Source organism: Echinococcus granulosus (assembly GCF_000524195.1).
Source record: "Echinococcus granulosus chromosome Unknown EG_S00111, whole genome shotgun sequence".
In the NCBI taxonomy this organism is placed as follows: domain Eukaryota; kingdom Metazoa; phylum Platyhelminthes; class Cestoda; order Cyclophyllidea; family Taeniidae; genus Echinococcus; species Echinococcus granulosus.
This window is the reverse complement of record NW_020170491.1, coordinates 108,663-129,884: the sequence shown is the minus strand read 5'-3', so window position 1 is coordinate 129,884 and position 21,222 is coordinate 108,663. Positions and strand designations below refer to the sequence as shown.

The window sequence follows — 21,222 nt, the reverse complement described above, 5'->3', positions numbered from 1 at the left end:
GGGTCATCCACAGTATGGATGCCCAAAAACTCCAATGATTTCCTCACCCGGTGTCGCAGAGCAACAGATCTGCCAAGTTGTCTGGTCCATGATTAGTGGTGCTAATCCATCTATTTTAACATTCAATAAATGGATCATTGTATTATCCTTGTTCATGCATAATTTCTGCCATGCTTACCACTAGTTCTACGACACACATCAGGACACTGCAGCATTTAGAACAATACCATCGCTATTACTATTTCAATTCTACTTAATTTTCCATGCTTCTGTTATCTGCGCAACAGAACTAAGCTTGTGTACACTGCAACTCAGGATAAAACCTAACTACAAAACAGTCTAACATGAATCATACCATTTCCTCAAAACATCATTCAGTGCTTACTCAAGAACTTCCTGACCGCCAAAATCCAAGTGTGCCAATTGTAAAATGACATCCGGTTGATTTTGCCAGAGTACAGATCATCCTCTGCCACATTCGCCTCATATATCCTATTAATTGAACCTAAAAAGTAGATTCAGAGACGTCATATTCACCTCTTCGATTCGCTTATTTTCCAAAAGCTTTACCAACCACATTCCAAGCCTATGCCTATACATCGAAAGGTTACGATGACTTATTGCCTTCTTGTAGTTATGTCAGTGAAATAAACAATGTTTTGCTTTTGTCCGACAAAGTACTATTAAAAAAACAAAACTGTTGATGTTTCATGTTTCAACAATAAGACATGCTTTGCAATGTGACATGCATTGCTATGAATGTGAGCATTTCTTATACTATTCATCATTTTACATAATGTACACATCCTTATTAGGATCTACGGTCAAGTTGACGTAGGTAAGCGGTAGTAATTGCTAGAAAATTTACCTAGTTTAGGATTGCTGCTGAGAAAGTAGACACCGGTGAAGAACGCCATGGAAGAGAGCATGAGAAAACCACTGCCCACATAGCAGACAGGAAATACTTGTCGCAGATTGGCGCAACTCACGCAAATTCCAGCAATGGTTATAGCGACGATCCACACCAAGTCAAATGTTATTTCTGTGGAAATGCTCGAGAACAGTCTGTTGCCAGCTTCAAGTGAAAGATGTAAGGGGCAGTATGTGAAAAACAAATAAAGGACCCATCTTAAGAGAGCCCTTGACCTTCTTGATTGCTTTCGGCATAAGTAGTGAGAATGAGCGTGTCTTTTAGAATTTGCCTGTTCTTTTTTGGTTTCAATAGACTGGCTGTAAAATGTCCTGGTTAAGAGCTAAAGCGATATTTCATTTTGCTGATCCTGCATCTGCACCTATGTGTGCGGTCACATTCATTGTTCTCTACTTGCCTGATCATTGCTTGTATTGTGCTAACAACCCAAACCGACTTTCAATAAAGGCTGATGTATTTGACTGAGAAGAGAATAAGGGCCGTATTTCAATCCCACAACTGCTAGTGAGGTGTTAAGTTGTTTTAGCAAGTCTACATGTGGAGTCATAGATAGGGTCTGCGATGTGCAAGGGGAATTTAAGCCCTTTTCGGTAGTACGTACACACGAGAGCAGTTTACAAAAAGTGTTTAACCAATCTTGTTGACATCCAGCCTTGTCTCTTAAATCGTACATGCAAGGGAAAATGTGATAGAAACATACTTTCGATAGTGGTGGCAACAATGTAGAGACTATTAAGGAGGGCGAAGGTACAGAGTATAAGGTGCGCGGTGGAACCGAAGCGACCATAAATGACGTGCAGGAAGGTCCGCGCACCGGGCGCGATCATGCGCCAGCGGACCAGCGGAATCATAAACAACACTGTCGGCATGATGCCTGCAAATGCGTAGCATATGGGGCCAGAAATGCCCAACTGAAAAGTATCATTCACAGCTGGGTTAGTTCTGTGTCGTTTTGCCTTTCCATTTGCAAAAACATGCCTATCGTCTTCAGACCCTGCCAGCTAAGTGATGAGGTGATGAAGCCATTTAGCACACTTCTGTTAGCAATAATAACCCACGCTTTTATTCTTTAGTGCACTCTCTACAAACGGAAAGCACCTTAGATTCATGTAAAGAAGTTGGATTGAGCAATGATGTGGAAAATATACTGCCTTTTCGCAACTTATTTATAACTGATTACGCTTAACTTTTTGCTTCAAAGGCTTCAAACTACTTGGTGAACCACTTGCAAAGAAGTGCAGAGGTTCTGTCTCTATTGGCAGTGTATGAGCTAAATATTTCGGCATCAGTAGAAGCATTTTTGTAGATCATGCAGAATGACTACTAATGTGCTATTGGCAGTCTATTCAGTAGGCAACTTGGTTGCATTCTAATCCTCCAGAATACCAGATCTTATCTGTGTAGGGTCAGCCAGGTTAAAAAGGTAAAACTGGACTTACCAGGGTTCCAAAAGCCGTGCTTTCGGACAGGCTGGCTATCCAAATGGACTGTCCCAAAAATGCGCATATGTAAAGGTCTAGACGCACCTTCGTGCTAGGCTTTGGTACTGGTTCCACTATCTATGGAGTATTATAACAGCAACGTTGTTTTTACAATCAAAAACTCAATATTGTGCGGGATTTTGGCCAGAGGGTTTTGCTAACATCTTTTTCGTACTGGTTAGATCAAAACTACAACTCGAATTTTAACATCAATTCCACAGTGTGTAAGGGAATATGCAAACATGTGGTTTGCAAGGACGTGGTTTATTGGAGCAAATTTTAAGACAAAGTGAATGCTAATGTCTAGCACGCTCAGTGAGAGCCTATATAATGACCGCATTCCTCGGTTATCGAAATAAATCAAGCATCATTAAAGCATCAAAGCAGTAAATTATGTGATCTTGGTGGCATTCTGATCGAACACTTCCATCTACAATAAACCACTACTTAAGTCCCCATATTTGCAGATCATTCTTAAGAGATTCCAAAAAAAGGAGTCACTTACTCTTGCTTTCAAAAATTTTTCATATCCCAGTCTCCACAGGTGACTCAGCACCATGATAAGAGGATATCCCATGAAAAACACCAAGGCCTCTACCTTGGTGGCACCTTTGAATGTAGCAGTTTTGTTAACCATTTGTAAGTCGGTCAACTAAAACAGATAATTTTGGTGGTGGAAAGTAGCCTCTTTTAAGTGACCAACCGTTTGCTGTGATTGGTTGGACAACCGACCACTGACCAACGGGTTGGGACGGAATTATTATCAGCCTAATTGTGTGACTTCACGTCATTTTTTGGGAGTTTATTCACTTAATCATTCATTCATCTCCATCAAAGTGAGGCCTTCCGTCTATTGCATCACTTCGCCATCTACCAAATTTTTTTGGCCATTCATTCAATTGCCTTCCTTCCTTTCCTCCATTCAAATTTACCTTTCCTCAACTCTTCTCAACCCGTCCAGCGTATTCAAAATTCATTACTTTTTATCCATCTGTTGATTTTCAAAATTTCATAGGTGCATTATATCTACAGATAAGTAAAACCTGCGATTTCCCGAACCCAGTCAATCAGGTCAATTGGAATTCTCAGTTTATGCCATCTCTTGAGGCAATAAAAACACTCACTTGCGAGGAGGTAAGGTATTGTGTTCTCAGGGGTTGCGTAAACCACCATTCCTCCACGTGAACAGCGCCTTCTGCCTCATTTGTCTTACTACCATGGAATTGGTCTAGTCTAGCTGACATGTGGCCGATAGCGATAGTAGAGGTGGCTGTGGTGGTGGCAACCTCTCCCATTGTGCATCATGATTTAGGACGCTACACTGCCATTGGTCGGCTTCTATTCTAACTGCGTGGACATCATACGATTTCAGTAGTCGCCTCTGCTGAGGAAGACTTTTACATATCGCTCTCGTGTGCTTTAGCAATCTCTCCTCATTTGACCATCGCTAGTAGCTTTTTGTACTAGGTTTTCACTCGGTAAGACTGTAACCCAATAGGCTGATTGTTCATCTCTCCATGGATATCAGCGCTATCCATTTATCACTACATGAGTTAAGAGCAGGCATCACCCATGGCTGAAGATGGCTACAAACTTCACACACAAAGCGTAACATTTTTACAGGGTTTTCAACACAATTTGTACAAAATTTGAAGAGCTACAAGAAGTTTCTCGGGATACCTTACTGGTTGCAATCATGCAATACCTTTTTTTCCAAAAATTTGTTTGTATCTAGGCGTATAATATCTAGTACAGCCTTTCTGCAATCAGTGGTACCTTACAAATATGAAAGCAGGAGTGGTGCACCTCCTGGTTATAATCCATTGGCCATTCGTCAGCTCTACATGCACTGATATACGGGAACCATTTTCTTGATAAGACATTCAACAATCGTATAGACGGCTGTCAAATGCACATTCGACTGAGCAGAGTTGAAATCAGAAAAGGCAGAAAATTTACAGGATATAATAAAGGGTGCCACACTGATAAATTAACACATCTTTGTTGCATACCTCTTTCAGTTAAAAACACCCGCATCTCACCAGTTACAACAAGTCATTCTCCAAAGCTTTAAATCAACTAGGTAAATTAGCTCCTTTGTGCAGGTGGGCCAGAAATTTGCTTTCGCTTTGCGTCGAGTCATGAATCAGGGTGGCAATGCAAACATTAGCTTGAAGCATGCTTGAAAGTACTGTTGATGGATGTTGGTATGTCCAACTAGTGAAGGCACCGTGCATACCTTCAGTGCTGGAGGCCGGTTGATGATTGGTTATTCAATCCCGTTTGGTAGGCGATTTTATAAAGTATTGACTGGTTTAGGACAGTCATCCTTGCAGCTGTAATTGAAGGTTTGAGGGATAGAGGTATCTCCTCTAAGAACTTGAAAGCACCACAGAGAAGTCTTTGAAAATTCCCCTTTTTTTAAAATATCATTCAACCTGTCCGTATGATTAGTTTATGATGGTACATGATATTTGGCTGGCGTAAACTGAGTGTCGCCTTCTTTACCCACAAAGCTATATCCAAAGCAAAGGAAGAATAGGAAGGGAAAGCAAATTCCATGTGATTGCACCTTGTCGATAATCACCTAATGAGCACCGAGGAGACTAGAGGGTAGCTGCAGTCCAGGAGGTTCTTGTAGAGGACCTTGGAGTAATGGTGCATCTGCTTTGTTAAAAGAAGAGAACGAGGCCGAAGAGAGGAGAAAGTTGAGGATGGAGTAATATTTTGCACAAATTGTTGTATTCAGGTAGCTAGAAGAGCCTTCTCTTTCCTCTTTATGTTATTTAAATATTGGCCAAGAATTTAACAATATATGCTAATTCAGCATTTTTTAAATGGTGATGGGAGCCATTACCATACAAGTATACTCGGCATCTTCCTAGTGCACCGAAAGCACCAATCCTATCTACGGGGTGTGCTTAAGTCTATTCTCTGAGGTTGCCTGCATCTGAGAAGACGATGGTCACAACATTTTAACATTTAGCACATTCTGTCACATTAGGCGCCTTTCATGAGAGAATCGGTCTAAAATGAAACCCACAGATGTCAAACCTTAACCACATATTCCAATTTGTTTACACAAGTGAATTAATTTTACGGCGTAGCAGAAAATAATGCAGATTAAATGCATACCACAAAACAAGGCGTCCCATGACGTTCGTCGTAGGTCTACAGAAACAGACGTTGTAGAACAGTCACGGCGATCCTCAAAGGGGGTCACCTATTGCTTCATGAGAGAAGGAGCTCGACTCCATAAACAACTTCAATACGGAAGATCAGCTGTCTTACTGCCATGATCGCATTAACAGGAACTGTTGATTTGCTGAGCGATCCATGAAGCGCCTGGCCAAATGCTTACGAAATACGCACAATCACAGGCTGTCGTTTCGTTCCAGCCGCTAAGGCTTAACCCACCTTGTAGTCGCATTGCCTCACACAAATAGATAAAATCCAAAACAGGTCATTCAGTAGCCTGCCTTATTGCCGACACTTGGAGCCCCGATTACACTCCCAATTATTTGTTCAATAGCTCTTAACATCTGAAATATTACAGAAAAACCATTAGCTATCTTCACTCAATTACCTAATTCCCACAAGCTAGGGTTGGGTCCAACAGAGCAGTCATTTGTTCAGTCCTCGAGTGGCGCCGGATATGCCTAAATCGAAATCTCACCTACATGACCTCCCTCAACCCAAATATGTACCCAGGATATGACTCATGATTGGAAGAGGATTCACTTACTTTCACTTCTGCAAATACTGTGTAATAAAAATGGAAGTCCTTAGGATAGCTAAACATAAAAACATTATTAAAATTTGCCTCTGTAATACCTTTTATACAGGCATCATGACATTAACACGAATCATTCAAATGCCCACATTACGAAGGATGAAGAGTTGCTCCTAATGAGCTTCAAGACTTACCATAAGGCGCCTTCCTAAAAAAGGTCATATTCTTATGGTTATAAGCTGCTAACGTCACTCACTATCGTTGTCACCTGCCTAATTTCCTGCCCCTAACATTCTCTTTCCTCCTTAAGATTAGATAGAAACACTATGCTAAATTACCGCCCCTAGGAACAAGGCAAATGTATCAACCAAAAGTGACTTCGATAATTTTTGAATGCTTTTGAAGATGTTCTGCGACATGTGTCGCAATGGCCATGCAAATCCACTTTTCTTTCATAGGCAAAACTAAGGATTTTCAATTTAACCACCTAAATTCAATATTTTGTCTTGAACTGTCAAGCACCAACTGGTAGTATCCGCAGCCGAGATAAAAGCTGTTTGTGGGATTGACCAATTCACCAGTGGTGTTTTGTAGAATTCATCAAGAACAGTGTGACAAATTCAGCGATGCAGACAAGCCCAAACACCCCAGCCGTATTTATCTTTCAGGCACTTGTCATTACGTAACAAAGAGCGATACATCTCCCGCAACTGCAGGAGGTCTTGTGTACATATATGAAAGACTACTTTGCTTTTATTAACAACGTTTTCACTTTTTAGACCAGTAAAATGCCTAGACTTATTTCAGGTTGGCCAGAGTTGACAATTTGTACTCTGTACAACTCGATTCACTCCCCTCAGATGGCTGACTTCTGAGCAACCTCCTCAATTAACTTTTCAATTAATGACTAGTCAGCAGAACGACAGATACAGTGATTGTGTAAAATAGAACTTTAAATGTAGAAAAAAGTTGTCTGAGTTCCCTACTTCTGTTAATTATTTATCAATGGATTCAAAATTCACCAAAAAGTCATATTCGGATTGACATATTTTTGAGAGAGCAGTATTTTACAGACTAAATTTAGCAAAGGTAATTAAGTAAGCACAAAATGAAGAAATCTTTAGCATCGAATGCCACCCATGCTAGAGAATAGTCATTTTATACCATCAACAGAGTTCCCTTCGCTGTGCTGAATGTCAAAACACACAAACCTTGCTAAAAATCACGCAAACAACAATCAACTTTGAAGGTTCGGATCAGTAATACATGTCAACTAAAAAAAAGACGTTGACCACTTTCCCGAATATCCTTAGTAATTCACAGCGATCCACTCTGCTCGTCTCCTTTGGTAAAAGTAAGGCGAGCAAATTGCACTGGTCCCCACATTTTAGTGCGGTTGGCAGACATAAAGGACGTCAATCCACTATATTAAGTGACCGCCAACACAAATGCTGAAAATGCTAAAAATTCTCGTCCGATTCCCAGTTTTATTCTTGAGTCGGTTTATCTGGACAATGCAGTTACCGTTCTAGCTGTATTTTTTACACTCTATCTGATGTGACGCACTGCAAAGAAACGGCTGCCATGTTCCTCGTCCTAACAATTTTTTAACTTCACACATGTGCGTCATGCGTTCCCTAGCAGCTTATAATGACCAAGATCGTACCGAATCATGGGCCACGAAAGGATTGTTTATATTTAACATAACAAGGTTGAAGGATAACAGTGTTTTTTTGGTTATTGTGGAATGAGTAGGGTGTCTCGATTAATTTTCCTGCCTGGCACACTCTATCTGCGCGAAAGTTTAAAGTTGTGCTTCTGTAACTGCTATCTTGGGTGTCGCCTTTCGATTTCTTTAGTGTGCATTCACTGGCACTCAGATCGTGTTCGTAGAATCATTCTTTTACTCGACTTCACTACCAGAGATGAGTCATCAAACATGCACAATTGAACGGTCCAGAATCTGTTTAATAGGAAATGTTGAGCCCTACTCCACAACATTTGAGTCTTCGGCGTTGCGACGATTCGTCTGGACATTGTTTCTTTAGCCTAATATAGAATTGTGGTCTTTCGGCTTTGATTCGTTACATGATGTTGTTTCACTTCATCTCATGAAATGCGTCTTCAGTACTTCGCACTCCAATACTTCAGTTCGAGTACGAATTGAGAGTAAATGCAAGGACTGTAATAAAAGATGCTATGCTCTTTGTTAAAAGGCCTTCCCTGGTCAATTCTTGTAAAACGTCTTTAGCATTGGCGAATAAATTGGTGAATCCTCAATACTCTACAGCATTTAAAAACGCTAATCTAATGTAGCGGCGGGGATGCGATGATTGTAAAAATGCCACTGGAACGATGTGCATAGGTCCCTGTTGGCAATAGACTGTCTTCTTGAATCCATCCTTTATGTACCTCTTGAGTTTTTTGTCATGGAGATTGTTCTACGTAACAGTATCATTAGATTTGACCACCATTCCTACTTTTACTGTCTTTCCTGTGCGATAGCTTCCGATTTGGCCTCAAGTAATAGAACAAGTGGCAGAGTTAATTTGGGGGAAGGGTAGAAGGAAGAGGTCCAGTAGGCAGTCCTTCGTTAAATCAGTTATTGAAGGCAAAGCTAGTTTCCGTTGACTTCACAACACTCGTTTCAGTCAGAGAGTATTTTTTAAGGGATTTCCTTGGAATTTCGTCTGAGGACACTTTCTGAGGCGTAACGCTGTCTGTGTGTGATACCTCCTTTTCCATTAAAAGTCGTGATCCTCAGTCATTAGTAAATGACACCTCCTAGATGACGTTGCCTCAAAACTGTGCCAATGTGTGAACACCCTCCTTGTTGTGAATGATTTTACCCTTCTTTCGGGGTAAAAATGTCCAGATTTACTTAAACCGCTGGAAAGCCAGTGGATCATTTAATGTGTGGGCGGGTATTGCAGGAGGTTGATTGATATTGATGGCGTAGGCGTTGCAACAAGCTAGGCAACTGGGAGTGAATGGGTAGCATGTGGAGGATAGGAGGGTGGGCAAATGGGTAGACAGATGATGGATGGTTGAATGGATGCGAAATGGGTGAATTCGGGAATTTGGTTGAAGCACATTTGTCGTAAGCTGTTAGAGCGCATCTTTGATGGGCGGATGGAGGCAAGAAGGTCGAGGCGTCACGCATGTGACTGTTAACGACCGTGATGTGCCCGAAATGCTCTTTTATCTATGTTTATTTTTTCATCATATTACAGTCTTCAGTGGACATAACAAAGCAGGAATTTGTCGAGGTGGCGAGTTTGTTGGCCTGCGGAATCTGTTAATTATTCGACGTTTACAAATTTACTTTTCAGGCCACGAAGATTACAAAGGTGGTTAAAATAAACTGTTTTCAAAAAAATAATGCATTTATGATATAAGGCATATTTTGCTATCAAACCACATAGGTATCCACTACTAGTAAAGCAGGCAACTGTACCTATTATATTATTCCTGTAAGTTTTCAATGCGTGCAAATTATTATAAAGTCCCATGATCATTTCATTTAAGTATTTATCATTGGATAAGCGACATAATTAAAGCAGCTCAAAGCTGGACATTAATGAAGGAACCAATGTTCTAACACGAAGGTGAGATCATTCTAATCCCCCTCAAAGGGTCGATTTGCTTAAACCTCGACGCAATTCAACTGTGCTAGTATTTCGTGTTAATGCTAGGCCACTGGAGTCGCTACTTGTATCTTATTTTTGCCTTAATTACTCTATTTATTCGTTTCCTTTTCACAGCACTTTAGTTGTCTGGTTTCTGTGTTGCCTACGGGTTGGACACTTTCTTAAAAAATTAGGCACAAAATTGCCCATAACATAATCATTGATCTTTTACTCAGATCGCAATTAAAACATGCCAGATCCTTGTTGGTATGGTTTTAGTGAAACTAGGCATAGCGTTTCAATTTGGAGATGATTTCTTTAAACACGGCCATTCTCTACTGTCCTGCTCCAGCTCATTGACACTTGGACCTGGCAGAACAAGCACCTCCGCCAGTTACTCTTCCCACAACCCTCACCTACTTCCAAAGCCATTGTGTATCAGAAGGAACAATTTGACTCTATTTAACACTTACCCAAACTTGCGCAAAGCCACGACTACATAACTACATGCTTTAGCATTTCGCTAGACCCTAATGTAAACATGGTGCCTTGTTTGAAAAGATCAATAGAGTGAAAAGCGTGGCAACTTGATTTTAGGGAGTGCAGTTCGATGAACAACCTATTATTGCGCATATATATTGTTTCTGTACTGTAATCACCTTTGCCTGTAATTTGGTTAATAAACGTGCTGCATTTTTAAAAAAGACCCAAGTTGTAAATGACTTCTTCGACTGCTTGATCTATATAGTTGATACTCTGCGCTTTCTCAAGAATAAGTTGATGGTCACCTTAAAATCTTCTACACTTTAGCAGATATTAATTATTGTAGCTATTATAAATGTGATGATGGATACGTCAGGTAAAATGGACGAACCTACGAAAGGTTTATTAGGGCCTCAGTTTCTTCAGTAGGTCTCTACTGCCTATTATACAATAGATAAGGCGCCATCAAATGGACTTCACCAACTGGTTTAATCTGTTATGGCAGAGCTGCTGCGACATGATCTCAAAAAGGGTTACAAATAGTCATTATGACGACTTTATACCGGCCAAGAAACAATGCAAGCAATTAGATCTTTCTCCTTTTCTACGGTGATTGGGCTTTTGATTTTGCTTCTGATTTTAAGGTTCGATAATTTAATCAAGAATGCCATAGGAATGGTGTGCAAGCAACAGGTTAACAATAACGGAGCCGTTGTATTGATCCACACTCTTCCCCAAAGCTGTTAGAATAAAAGAAACCTTCTGCACCTATTGCCTTTAAAACAGACAGAATGTAAGCTGATGTATTATTTCTCGGACAAAAGTGCATATTTCATGGACCTCAAAAACCCAGTTTTATGTGGTATTTGGATCACTGCACAGGTGGCATTGAAACATTATGATGCAAAACTAAATCATTGTAAAACTCAATATGAGGGGAAAAATTATGAGTGGGTGCAGCTGCCAGTCATATTATGTAAAATTATTAGGATTGCTTTAATGCGGCACCTAGGGATACTAGGTGGACTACATGACTACAAATGCCAGTGTGTATTGGATATTTTCAATGTAAAAACCAGTTTTAAGTGGAAAATCAAATTGGAATTATTACTAATGATTTGAAAATTGGCTGAATTAAACCAATGTTAATAAAACTTAACAAGGAGTGGTTAACAACCCACCTACCTTACCTCCTCCCTGCAATGATTAATGAATATATTATAGCTAAAATCCTTAATGATATACCGATGAAGTAAATTTATCATTGAGAAAGCCATGCTGATTACTGCTTGGAGGAATTTAAAAACCAGGCAATCCAAAAACCGAATTAATCATGTTTCCGACTGTCCTATTGTTATGATTTGCCATGGGAACACGCAGCTGTAAAGGAGGGGTCAGGCAGCTTTTACAAGGCCCTAACGAATTCTGCCTCGTTTCTGTCCTTCTCTTTTTAGAGCAAACTCTCCGAGTAAGTGCTACGTAACAGTTCGTAGGCGCATCACAAGCCCTACCAACGCTTCTTCGCTTTTATGCAAAATTCACTGTTTGCTTATAAAATAAAATCTGCAAATTGATGTCAGAAGTCTGCTCCAATTGGGCAAAAGGCAAGCTATGGCTATAGATGCTAAACCACAATCAGGTGCATGGTGATGGGATGTAATTTTTTTCCAAGTGATAATTTAGACATACTTCAGATTCTAGTAAAATAAATTTGACGAAAATGTTACGTGATATTCGCCTAGCAAATAAGCTGCCTCTGCTTAAAAGCTTTTACCAGAAGCATAATTATAAAACAAAAATCATGAAATAAATAACAAGGCTAGACAATTCCTATGTGTAATCCTTGGTTTTACAATTTATCTAAAAGTTGAAGCCATTTTTTTGTGTCTATCTTGCACTGAAATACTTATGATAAACGGACACTTGGTTAAGGTAGAAAGGGTCAAAGGTTTGTGAACACTACCCGCAATTATCACACTTTGCAAACTGCATTTTAGTGTGCTACGAAACATAGAAGCTGCCCAAGGGTGTTAGCAGTCTATAGTGGCTGCCTGATGCTGTCATTCCAACCCCATCTACGGACTGCCTGGAATGTTGACGACCAGCTCAAATATACTGTTCAATTTGAATTCGGTCATTTTCTCCAACTTGTGACCTTTGTCTAGTAAATACATTAATCCTACACTCGTTCAATAAAAGCTTTTGATTCTAATCATATCGTATAAATGTTTTTGAGATTCATAAATCCTACAAGTTGCAGATTAAAAATTCCTATTAACTCTATGGCGGAATTTGTAGTTTGGTGTTCTGAACTTAACTAGTCACGCCATGCATAAGGCTTTAAAAATGGGTGGATGAGAGCTGCTTAGTAGTTTCCTGTTCAAATAAAACCTTAGCTATTTGACATCGAGGGGAACAAAGAAGGCAGTCAGTTGTATTTATTAATATCTTCACTCTTACTGTAGATGCATTTAACCTAATATTTTTCTTATTCGCAAAGACTACACAATGAATGATGGCCACCAAACATATGTTTTTATTATTAGATAAATATGCTAAATCTTTACAAGGTCCCACTTCTTGTAGAAAAAAAGCTTAGATAATTGTTGTAACACTAGAGACAAACACAACTTTGTCTACTTCTGGGTTTGGGAAAATGTGCCCTTCGTTGGTCAGAAACAATTAAAGTCTTCCAGAAAAGTCCACGACATTGTATCCTACTGGAGAGATAAATGAGACGCGTTTTACTCAGATGCTACATAATCAAAATATCCGGCACGAAAAAGGAAGTTTTATAGGAAATCAGGAATCATCCCACCATTTTCGTTGCAACTCGCGTTGATTTGTTCTACTTTGTTCTGTAATGTGAACCAGTGGCATTTCACATCCCTTCTCACGCATATCTCATGTTCGAAAAGCATTCCGCTAAATATCGAAGAGTGGAGTTTATTTGTGTGAATTGGACCCAGGGCAAATGATACTCGTACTCGCGCAAATCGCATGTTAGCAAAAAAATTCGGTAGAATATCGACGAGTGGAGTTAATTATGTAAATTGAACCCTGGACAATTAAAATTCGTATTTGTTCCGCAAATTGTACACAAGACAATTCACATTCGTTCTTTCACATTTCCTGACTAAACTATTTGGCAAAATATTGACAAGTTCAATTTATTTTAAAAATTTAACCGAAGGCAGTTCAAATCCGTTCTGGCGCAAATGGCATGTTTGCAAATAATTCAGTAGTATAGCGATGAGTGGAGATTTGTTCTGTAAATTGAACCCAGGGCAATTAATATTCGTACACACTAGGATGAATTTTTCTCTCTAAACGCTAAAAATAGTAAAGTACGCACAACGCACAAAATATTCGGATCTCTATGTTACCGATGTATATACGACAGCAGCGGCTTCATTGTCGGAAGGGTCTGAAGAACTGCATTTGCAGAGCAGTTACTTCCATAACTCTTAAGTCACTCATTTAGCATAGGGAGGGCCGAGTAAGTACCACGGAAAAATTCACCAGCTTTGAGGTTGAGGTCGTTCTTGTAGAAATTTGCAGAAACACCACTACACAAATGTGGTTAGTTTTGTTGCCAACAGGGCTATTAAACTGTTATGCAGGATAGATGTTGTCGTAACTAGGAGAAAATATTAAACAATTTGGATGCTTTTCAGATGTAGCTGAGTACTGCGTGTTTTAAAAGTGGACCTGAAATTATTTTTTTTTCTCCGATTATGTCAATGCAAATATTAAAAACTATTCCAAAGTGAAGATTTTAAGGTACCCATACCTAATAATTTAACCTTAAGGCAGGCAAATGCTTGTAAACCCAAAATAGTAAACATTAGCGATAAGAGTGAAATTTGTACTCACTGGAGGTCTTTTTCACAGAAGCTATGACTTCGAAAACCTAACCCATATATTTGCGTTCAAACCTGTCTGAAATCGTTTGATACCTTTCACGTGTCCGACCATGTGGGCCTCACCAATCAACTAGATCCGAATGCCAAATGATCCACGACTATGTATTTGGACCCCATGATTAATGTGACCTCGACAACTTATGTCCCTTCTTCACCTTGACAAGTAAATGACATCCAGAAACAGTGCTCCGAAGTCAAGATGGTTATGGACGTGCCTCTCGGAACGGGTCGTGGAAATGAGGAGGATAAACATGACGGTAAGAGTGCGTTCCATTATTTTCGTTCAGAAGGCGTCTGTAGTCTACTTTTTGGAAAACAAAATAGAAATTCTGTCATTGTCTGAAGGAACTTATGGTGGATGAAACCCCTAAACTGTATAATCAAGCTTAATATCAAAGACGATGCTTCAACCCATAGACATCGCTTTTGCGGAGACATTTGGCTTTTAGACTACACCTGTCCAAATTTTCTGGCCAAAGTTTATGGCAACCAGCTATGCATTAGCATGGTTGAGTGTTGCCATTTTGTTATTCATGCTCACCCTTACATAAAAGCAATTACTTATTGCAAATACCCTCTAGTAAAATGGAACGTTCTTCTCGAGGGTCATTTTCAAGGTGAAGTCCACTGAAGTAGTTAATCAACCGACGAATAGCCTTATGAATTAGTGCAATTCTGATAAAGCAAAATGACTGAAAACTGCAAACACCTTTCGTTGATTTATTCCCAAATGAATGGAACTGGCTTGTAACTTAGCTGGAGGAGAGGTAGCCAAGAGAATCAAAGTATATGGCAGTAGGTATTCACAAAAGTGGCAAATGATATGCATATCCGCCTGAATGCAATACATTCAGTGACAGAAATTTGGTAGTAAATGGCTAATTTGACAAATTCATCAAGTATCGATGATTTCTGAATGCCTTTGAGCAGGAATTTGCGCTGATCCTTGTCTTAGAAACGAGTCCATTCCGAGAAGCAGTGATGACTACGAATTCTGTCTCTGGAATGACGTAGGTGCCTACATGCTCAAGGCCTGTTGTATAATCTCTTCGCCTCCTTCATTTAGTTGATTGACTCACCGCTGCCTCTTCTGATGTCAAGTGACGTACTATGCGGCAGCTTGAAAGGTAGTCCTGCATGCCACAAGCAAATATCTATACGAGGACATGGCAAAATTAAATAGAACTCGTCAGTGGCGAGTATAAGTCAGTAGTTACTTCTTCGCTTAAAAGCAACAACAGAGCTTGCACTGAAGGTCAAAACGATTATCCAATTCTTGCTTATAGCATTACTAGCGTTGTTGGTGAGCTGGACAAGCTTAAAATCCATTCCGCACGCCAACAACTGCTATCCACATTCACGTGCACTGCATGACACATAGGTGTGAGAAGCTGAGAGAGATGCGGAGGCATCTATTAAAGTCGTGTTCGCAAAATACTGATTTATGCAAGCATCTACAGAGGTAATTCAAATGCACTTAAAACTCATCTTAATTCCGTAGGGGAGAAGGCTTAAAGATCTGATAGAAAATCCAATGGTCGGATTGAAATCTGCACATATTCTGATAGTTCGGCATCAAGTCCATGAAAAATGTGTTCCTTCTATTTGCCTCCAAGCCCTCAACGCTGACTGTGTGTGGCATATTTGCCTGTGAGAAAAATGGTCACCTACATTAATAAATCAAGTAAAATGGTGAAAGTTGATAGGAGCTACAATTTGAATAGGGCTAGAAACAAGGAAATCTCGGAGTCATTTGCCTGCTAGTATTCATCTCCATTTGACGAGGCCAAGTCGCCCGCCACATCGCCTTGTCACGCAATCGTAGAGTGATTGTCGGACGTCCGAATTCGAAAGCTCAAAATCTCTAGCAATGATAAAGTGTGTATGCCACACGATAGGAACTCTCTCTAAGTGATGGCCAGCAGGACCGATTGCAGATCCTGTATTACAGCTGATGGAGGGGCGGGTGAGCTTTGTTAGACTTCGAATCTTGCAGCATCCATTTTTCCTTATTGAAATAGTTTTCCGTAGTTGCCTTCTTGTCTTTCTCTAATAGTTCCCGCCATTTGTAGAAAGTTGGGGGATGATTGGTGGGTTGATATGTGTTGTGCATCGCCATACTCAATTCTTGCCAACTGCCACCCGCCAAAATTGATAGCTTTCCCGATAGTCCTCAGCATTATCATAGTAATTGTGTTTCTGCTGATACGGGTGGTTTAGCTGCAAGCAGTGCAAAAAACTTGAGTGTTTATAGTTATGCTGATTTCGGTAGCAATTCAAATTGGTAGGATTAGGCTTAATGCCTACTATCATCATTATAGTGATAACATTTTTCCGATTAGAGGTGTGCAAGAACTTGGTGGTGATAATGACGCATCGAAGCGTCTCCATTTATAGAATAGGGGCCTATTTCTTGATGACAAACTGTAGAATGTGGTAGTGTGTTATAGGCTGCCTCTGTGTACTGCACTGACACAATTAAGTGTATGCGAATTCTGTAACTCAACAGGGAAAAGTGTACGCAAAGCTGGCAAAAAAATTGGCGAGGCTACAGAAGCTGATATTTCGTGAGCAATACACTGACATTGAGTTCCTTGGCTTTCATCTTTTAATCTTTGCGACCACCTGTGATCTTCGTCTATTGGATAATCTTAAAAGAAGGCAACTAACAAAGAGGACTGCTCTATCAACAGCAGATTAATTGAGTTGATGACACATGATTTATAGGCTATCCAAAATAATTTCATGAAAGAAAATGAAAAAAACATTCCGAAAACACCATTACTAGCTGTGAAGTAGGACAGAAGTGTTTTGCAGACATAACATCGAATTTAAGTGCACAAATTATTGCTTAGTAATAATCATTTCAACTTAGATTATCTGGTCATGACGTCAGATTTACGTTATTCAATGCTATCTGGTCTCAAAATAGACCAGTCTATCCGCTCTCATAGATTACTTAAATTTCTCTCAGCACAGTGTAAATACAAATCTTGCTTCCTCCACTGTACCATTAATATGTTGGTTGGTTGATTGAATGCTTGTTTAAAATTAGCGCTCCAAAATTGACTTTCACTTTACCTCACCACCACTACTGCCTGGATGCCATTATCACTGGTCACTTAGGTGGAAGAAGCATACGGGAAACAGGAGTGATAGCTAAACCAGCTACATGCATTTGGTTGGTCATGTATTTCAGCAGGAATAGCTATGAGCATGGCATAAATCAAGATAGTTTAGATCAGAAGGGTCTCGTCAACTTTGCCTCACAACAATGTGACAATACTAAAAACGCTATGGTAATTCTTTCAAACGCGCTTTTGCTTATTTTAGTGCACCTTGATATAAATCCTGGTGTTTTTATTGTGTATTACCATGACAATGAAAAGCACCAAGAATTGTGTAATACGATGCCAAATGTCCATTTTGTGTGCTAAATAGCAACGTATTTTATACAAATCAGCTTTTCTTGGAGGGCATCGCTTCTCAATCTCAAGTCCTGCCTTTATTTATTATTCAGTACTCATAGCGCTACTCACAAATTCTTTATTCAATAATTATGAGAAGTGTAATGGACCATACTTTATAAACTGCCATTAACACTAATGAAGAAAACGCCAGTTCAACATCGCGCTGAAAAAGGAAAGCATTTGGTTATGAAATTGCACCTTAATTTTTGTATTGGATACGAAAATTTTTACAAACATAAATTAAATCAATTTTCACATCTTTGTTTTAAAATGAACTCTGGCTTCTAAATATGATCATTGTCATAGAGGTCTCCTTGTCCCCTTTTTCTCGATAGGAAGCGCTGATTCCCTTGTCAGCATGACCAGTGCTGCTAAAGCAATATCTAATTGAGCATTTTCTTGCATGATGATCGGTGTGCACTTGCCAACTTCTTCTCATGCCTGATTAACTTTAATCTTACCTCCGTCTCAATTCATAGTGCACTACAATTAACTGGTAAATGTTTTTAATAACCACAAAATACATGTAGCTGGTAATCATTTGTAGTTGGTACTAAGGTTTGGTTCATTTCTCATGCTGATATTAATATAACGGGACCAGTACAGTCGCGACAAGTCCAGCAATTCCACATATTTGTGGTTTAAAACTGTGCTCTCAGTGTAGGAGCAAGTATTGGTGCAAAGATCAGAGTGATATCAAAACTGGTGTCTGAAGTAGCTTACTTTATTACATTCACTCCACCCTAGCAAAGACCCATACTTCCCACTTCATCTATCCACTTGAGCCAAAAGTGCCAAGTACAAACCACTGAAATGCGATGAGTAGCAGCATGTGCAACGATGACCTTTCCAATATATGTCTTATACCATAAACTCTAAGGAAACACAATCGGTTATAATATAGGCCTTTTACAAGGCGTGTTTGAAGCATATTTAATAAAAGAAAATAACTTACGCTTGCATAAAGTTTTGCAAAATCAATGAGTTCGGTATTTTTCGAGATGTTTCAATTCTGTTTAACGAAAGTAGATGTTCAGTGACCTCTTTATTCTAATCCATATTAATCGTTCACATTAGAGTGAATCACGCCAATTTTAGAATAAATGGCTTTCTGATTCCAAGCAGAAACTTTTATCAGTTTCTATTAATAGCTAAATTAAGGAGGAATTTTAAGTCGTGCATCGTCATGCGACCTGCACATTGGCGAGCTTTGAGGTGGGCTGACGTAGTTGGGGCACGTTTCCTCAAATTAAATTTGCATGGCAGTGGATACAATGTACTTTCACGACCCTGGCTTGCGACAGCAGACAAGGTCGCAAGCAGAAGGTATGACTGCATGGCAGAAGGCAGGATCCACTCTCATACTTCTTGGTGCAAAGTTTAGGCAAATAAGTTCACTACATCCTTTCACAGGATTTTACCCTACTGAATCACATACGATAATGCGATTGGGACCTTTCTAATCTATTCACACTTCCCTGTCCTCTAACCAATTCTAGTAGGACTCGGCAGTCTCTCGAGACGTTCAACACTTTATTGCAGAGTGCTTTCACTCATTTCTCCCTTCCTCAATACCTCATTAACTTTATCACTGGTCAACATCATTTGAAGAAGTGTTTCAGTGAGAGCTGATGCGTTCAATTTAGCAGAATGCAGCTGTCATAGTACAGTTTACTTTTAAATATACAAATTGGTTTTATGTAACAATTAAAACTGTTCTGATTTATATTTGATGACCTACGCTCATGAGCCTTCGTGGACTATTTTGCTACTTTGGTTGAGTGAATAACCTTTCATGTTCAAAATAAAATGTTCTGCTCATTTCCACAACATACCTTTGCACCGTCGAATGTATGGTGTCATTCCCCTGCAATGTAAGCGAATCTTCAAATGGAGCCCTAGTTTGTATCGTGTGTGCTGATTGAAGAGAAAGCAGAATGCAACGACATCCATGTTGCCAACATCATATCACACCTACACGGGCGAGATGTCTAAAAGATGTGGTGGTGGGCACGATGCCAATCTTCATCATTTTCTCTGAAATTATTGCTATGCCTTCATCTATATTTGTCTAGGGTCACGTGGTTTTTGTGCTAGACCTGCTGATACCCAAAAATACCTACCTTGAACAGTGGTTAGCATGGATAAAGAAGAGTACTTTTATTGGATAAAATGATAAATTTGAGTATTGGAGGAAACGATTAGCATGCTACGTTAGATAGATACAAGGACAGTCGGACAGACATGGTTAAGGATGGGTTGGGGCTCGAAGAATTTTTGAAGTAGAAATCATCAAAATTCCATCAACGAGAGGCTTTTAGGGCGCATTTATAAGGACAGCATTTCGAGGTGTCTCCACTGTACTGAAATTTCTGAACAGGTTAATGTTTTGGGTGCATCTCTAGGCCTCGTTAAATTGCACACCTCTTTCCCCAAAATCCCACTCAAATTATAAGCCCGGGTTCACGTACAATTATTTTATTATTATTTATTTTAACTGCAAAATGGAATGACTTGCCTTGTCATTTATTAGATGAGCAAAAAGCTATTGTGTAGTATCCATTTTGGCTAACTGCAAAATTTTGATGTAACTTAGGAAGTTTCGACAAATGCACGCACTGTATATGTGCACTGTGGAGCAGAGTATCAAAAAGTTCAAAAAGTCTTCCGCTTCTTTTGAATCTATATATTGTAAAATGTCGTGAACTATGGTTAGGGCTGAGTTAGTTGACAATCAGAAAGTTGAGAACAACTTGCAATGGTGCTCTTGGTGTTTGCTTATGCTAGGTAAACTAATGTAATGGGTATTTGAAATAGGGGATAATGTACATGAAACTCCATGAAGTTGTTCTTCCATTCTTTCAGCTTCTATGCAAAAACTCACAACCTTTACATTGCTCGCAGACTAAGTGGCTGACTGACAGATTTTTGATGCAAATTGGGTTCTGACAAGTGAAGGCAAGTAACGCTGGTTACCTTAATCTATAGAGTTGAAACTGGAAAATCCGCCCCATAGAAATCCTATTCTTACCGCATTCGTTGCACCACATAACACAAAATCATATCACAAGATGACAGGCGCTTTAGTTTGGATAGGAGTGTCATAAGCTATTGCTTGTGTGCATGAGTTTGCATCCCTTCGAGATGCCAAACAGAGTATCCGGGGACAGCGATTTGGCATTGACACAGAGACAAACGTCTTTTTCTGCCAGCACATACGGATAAACGAGTGGTGTCGGATCCGTGTACTTGACTGCCGACTGACAGTGAAAAAATACAAATGGATCAGTTCGATTTTTGTCTGTTCACAGTATTTCGATTGGTCTTAGCCTCATGATGTTCTCTAGTGTACTAGATTTTAGTCTGAAGGACTGAACGGTTGTGCCAATTTCGAATGTTCTAGGATATCCGTGCACTAGTCCTGAAAAAAGTACGGAAATAGTAGCGGAACGATAACGCTCTCTGGAACTGCAGATATCCCGTGTACGCCCAGGAAAAGGCATTGCCTCTTCAATTTTGCTTATTTCCTCTACGGCTCTTGTGGTATTGGCTCAGGCGATGATCCACAC

The 21,222-nt window shown here is 39.7% G+C and overlaps 3 protein-coding genes across 3 annotated transcripts in view; 1 reads left to right on the top strand and 2 right to left on the bottom strand. All coding sequences in view use genetic code 11, as the record gives it.

Moving 5' to 3' along the window:
* Positions 1-1,800, bottom strand: part of EGR_08586 (hypothetical protein) — a gene marked incomplete at both ends in the record, with an annotated part of 6,246 nt that extends 4,446 nt beyond the window's left edge. The window contains 3 exons of the mRNA XM_024497835.1: positions 386-505; positions 869-1,075; positions 1,632-1,800. Coding sequence (XP_024347756.1) covers positions 386-505; positions 869-1,075; positions 1,632-1,800 — 496 coding nt within the window. The remainder of the gene's footprint in view (positions 1-385; positions 506-868; positions 1,076-1,631) is intronic.
* Positions 1,801-2,646: 846 nt separating this feature from the next.
* On the top strand, positions 2,647-9,503 carry EGR_08585 (hypothetical protein; the record flags this gene model as incomplete). The annotated part of the gene is made up of 6 exons (XM_024497834.1): positions 2,647-2,701; positions 3,428-3,546; positions 4,434-4,495; positions 7,006-7,084; positions 8,194-8,329; positions 9,379-9,503. 6 exons carry the CDS (start codon positions 2,647-2,649, stop codon positions 9,501-9,503), a joined length of 576 nt encoding a protein of 191 aa, XP_024347755.1.
* Positions 9,504-15,061: 5,558 nt separating this feature from the next.
* Positions 15,062-15,512, bottom strand: EGR_08584 (hypothetical protein; the record flags this gene model as incomplete). Its single annotated transcript, XM_024497833.1, has 3 exons — positions 15,062-15,216; positions 15,263-15,316; positions 15,401-15,512. 3 exons carry the CDS (start codon positions 15,510-15,512, stop codon positions 15,062-15,064), a joined length of 321 nt encoding a protein of 106 aa, XP_024347754.1.
* Positions 15,513-21,222: the final 5,710 nt, after the last annotated feature.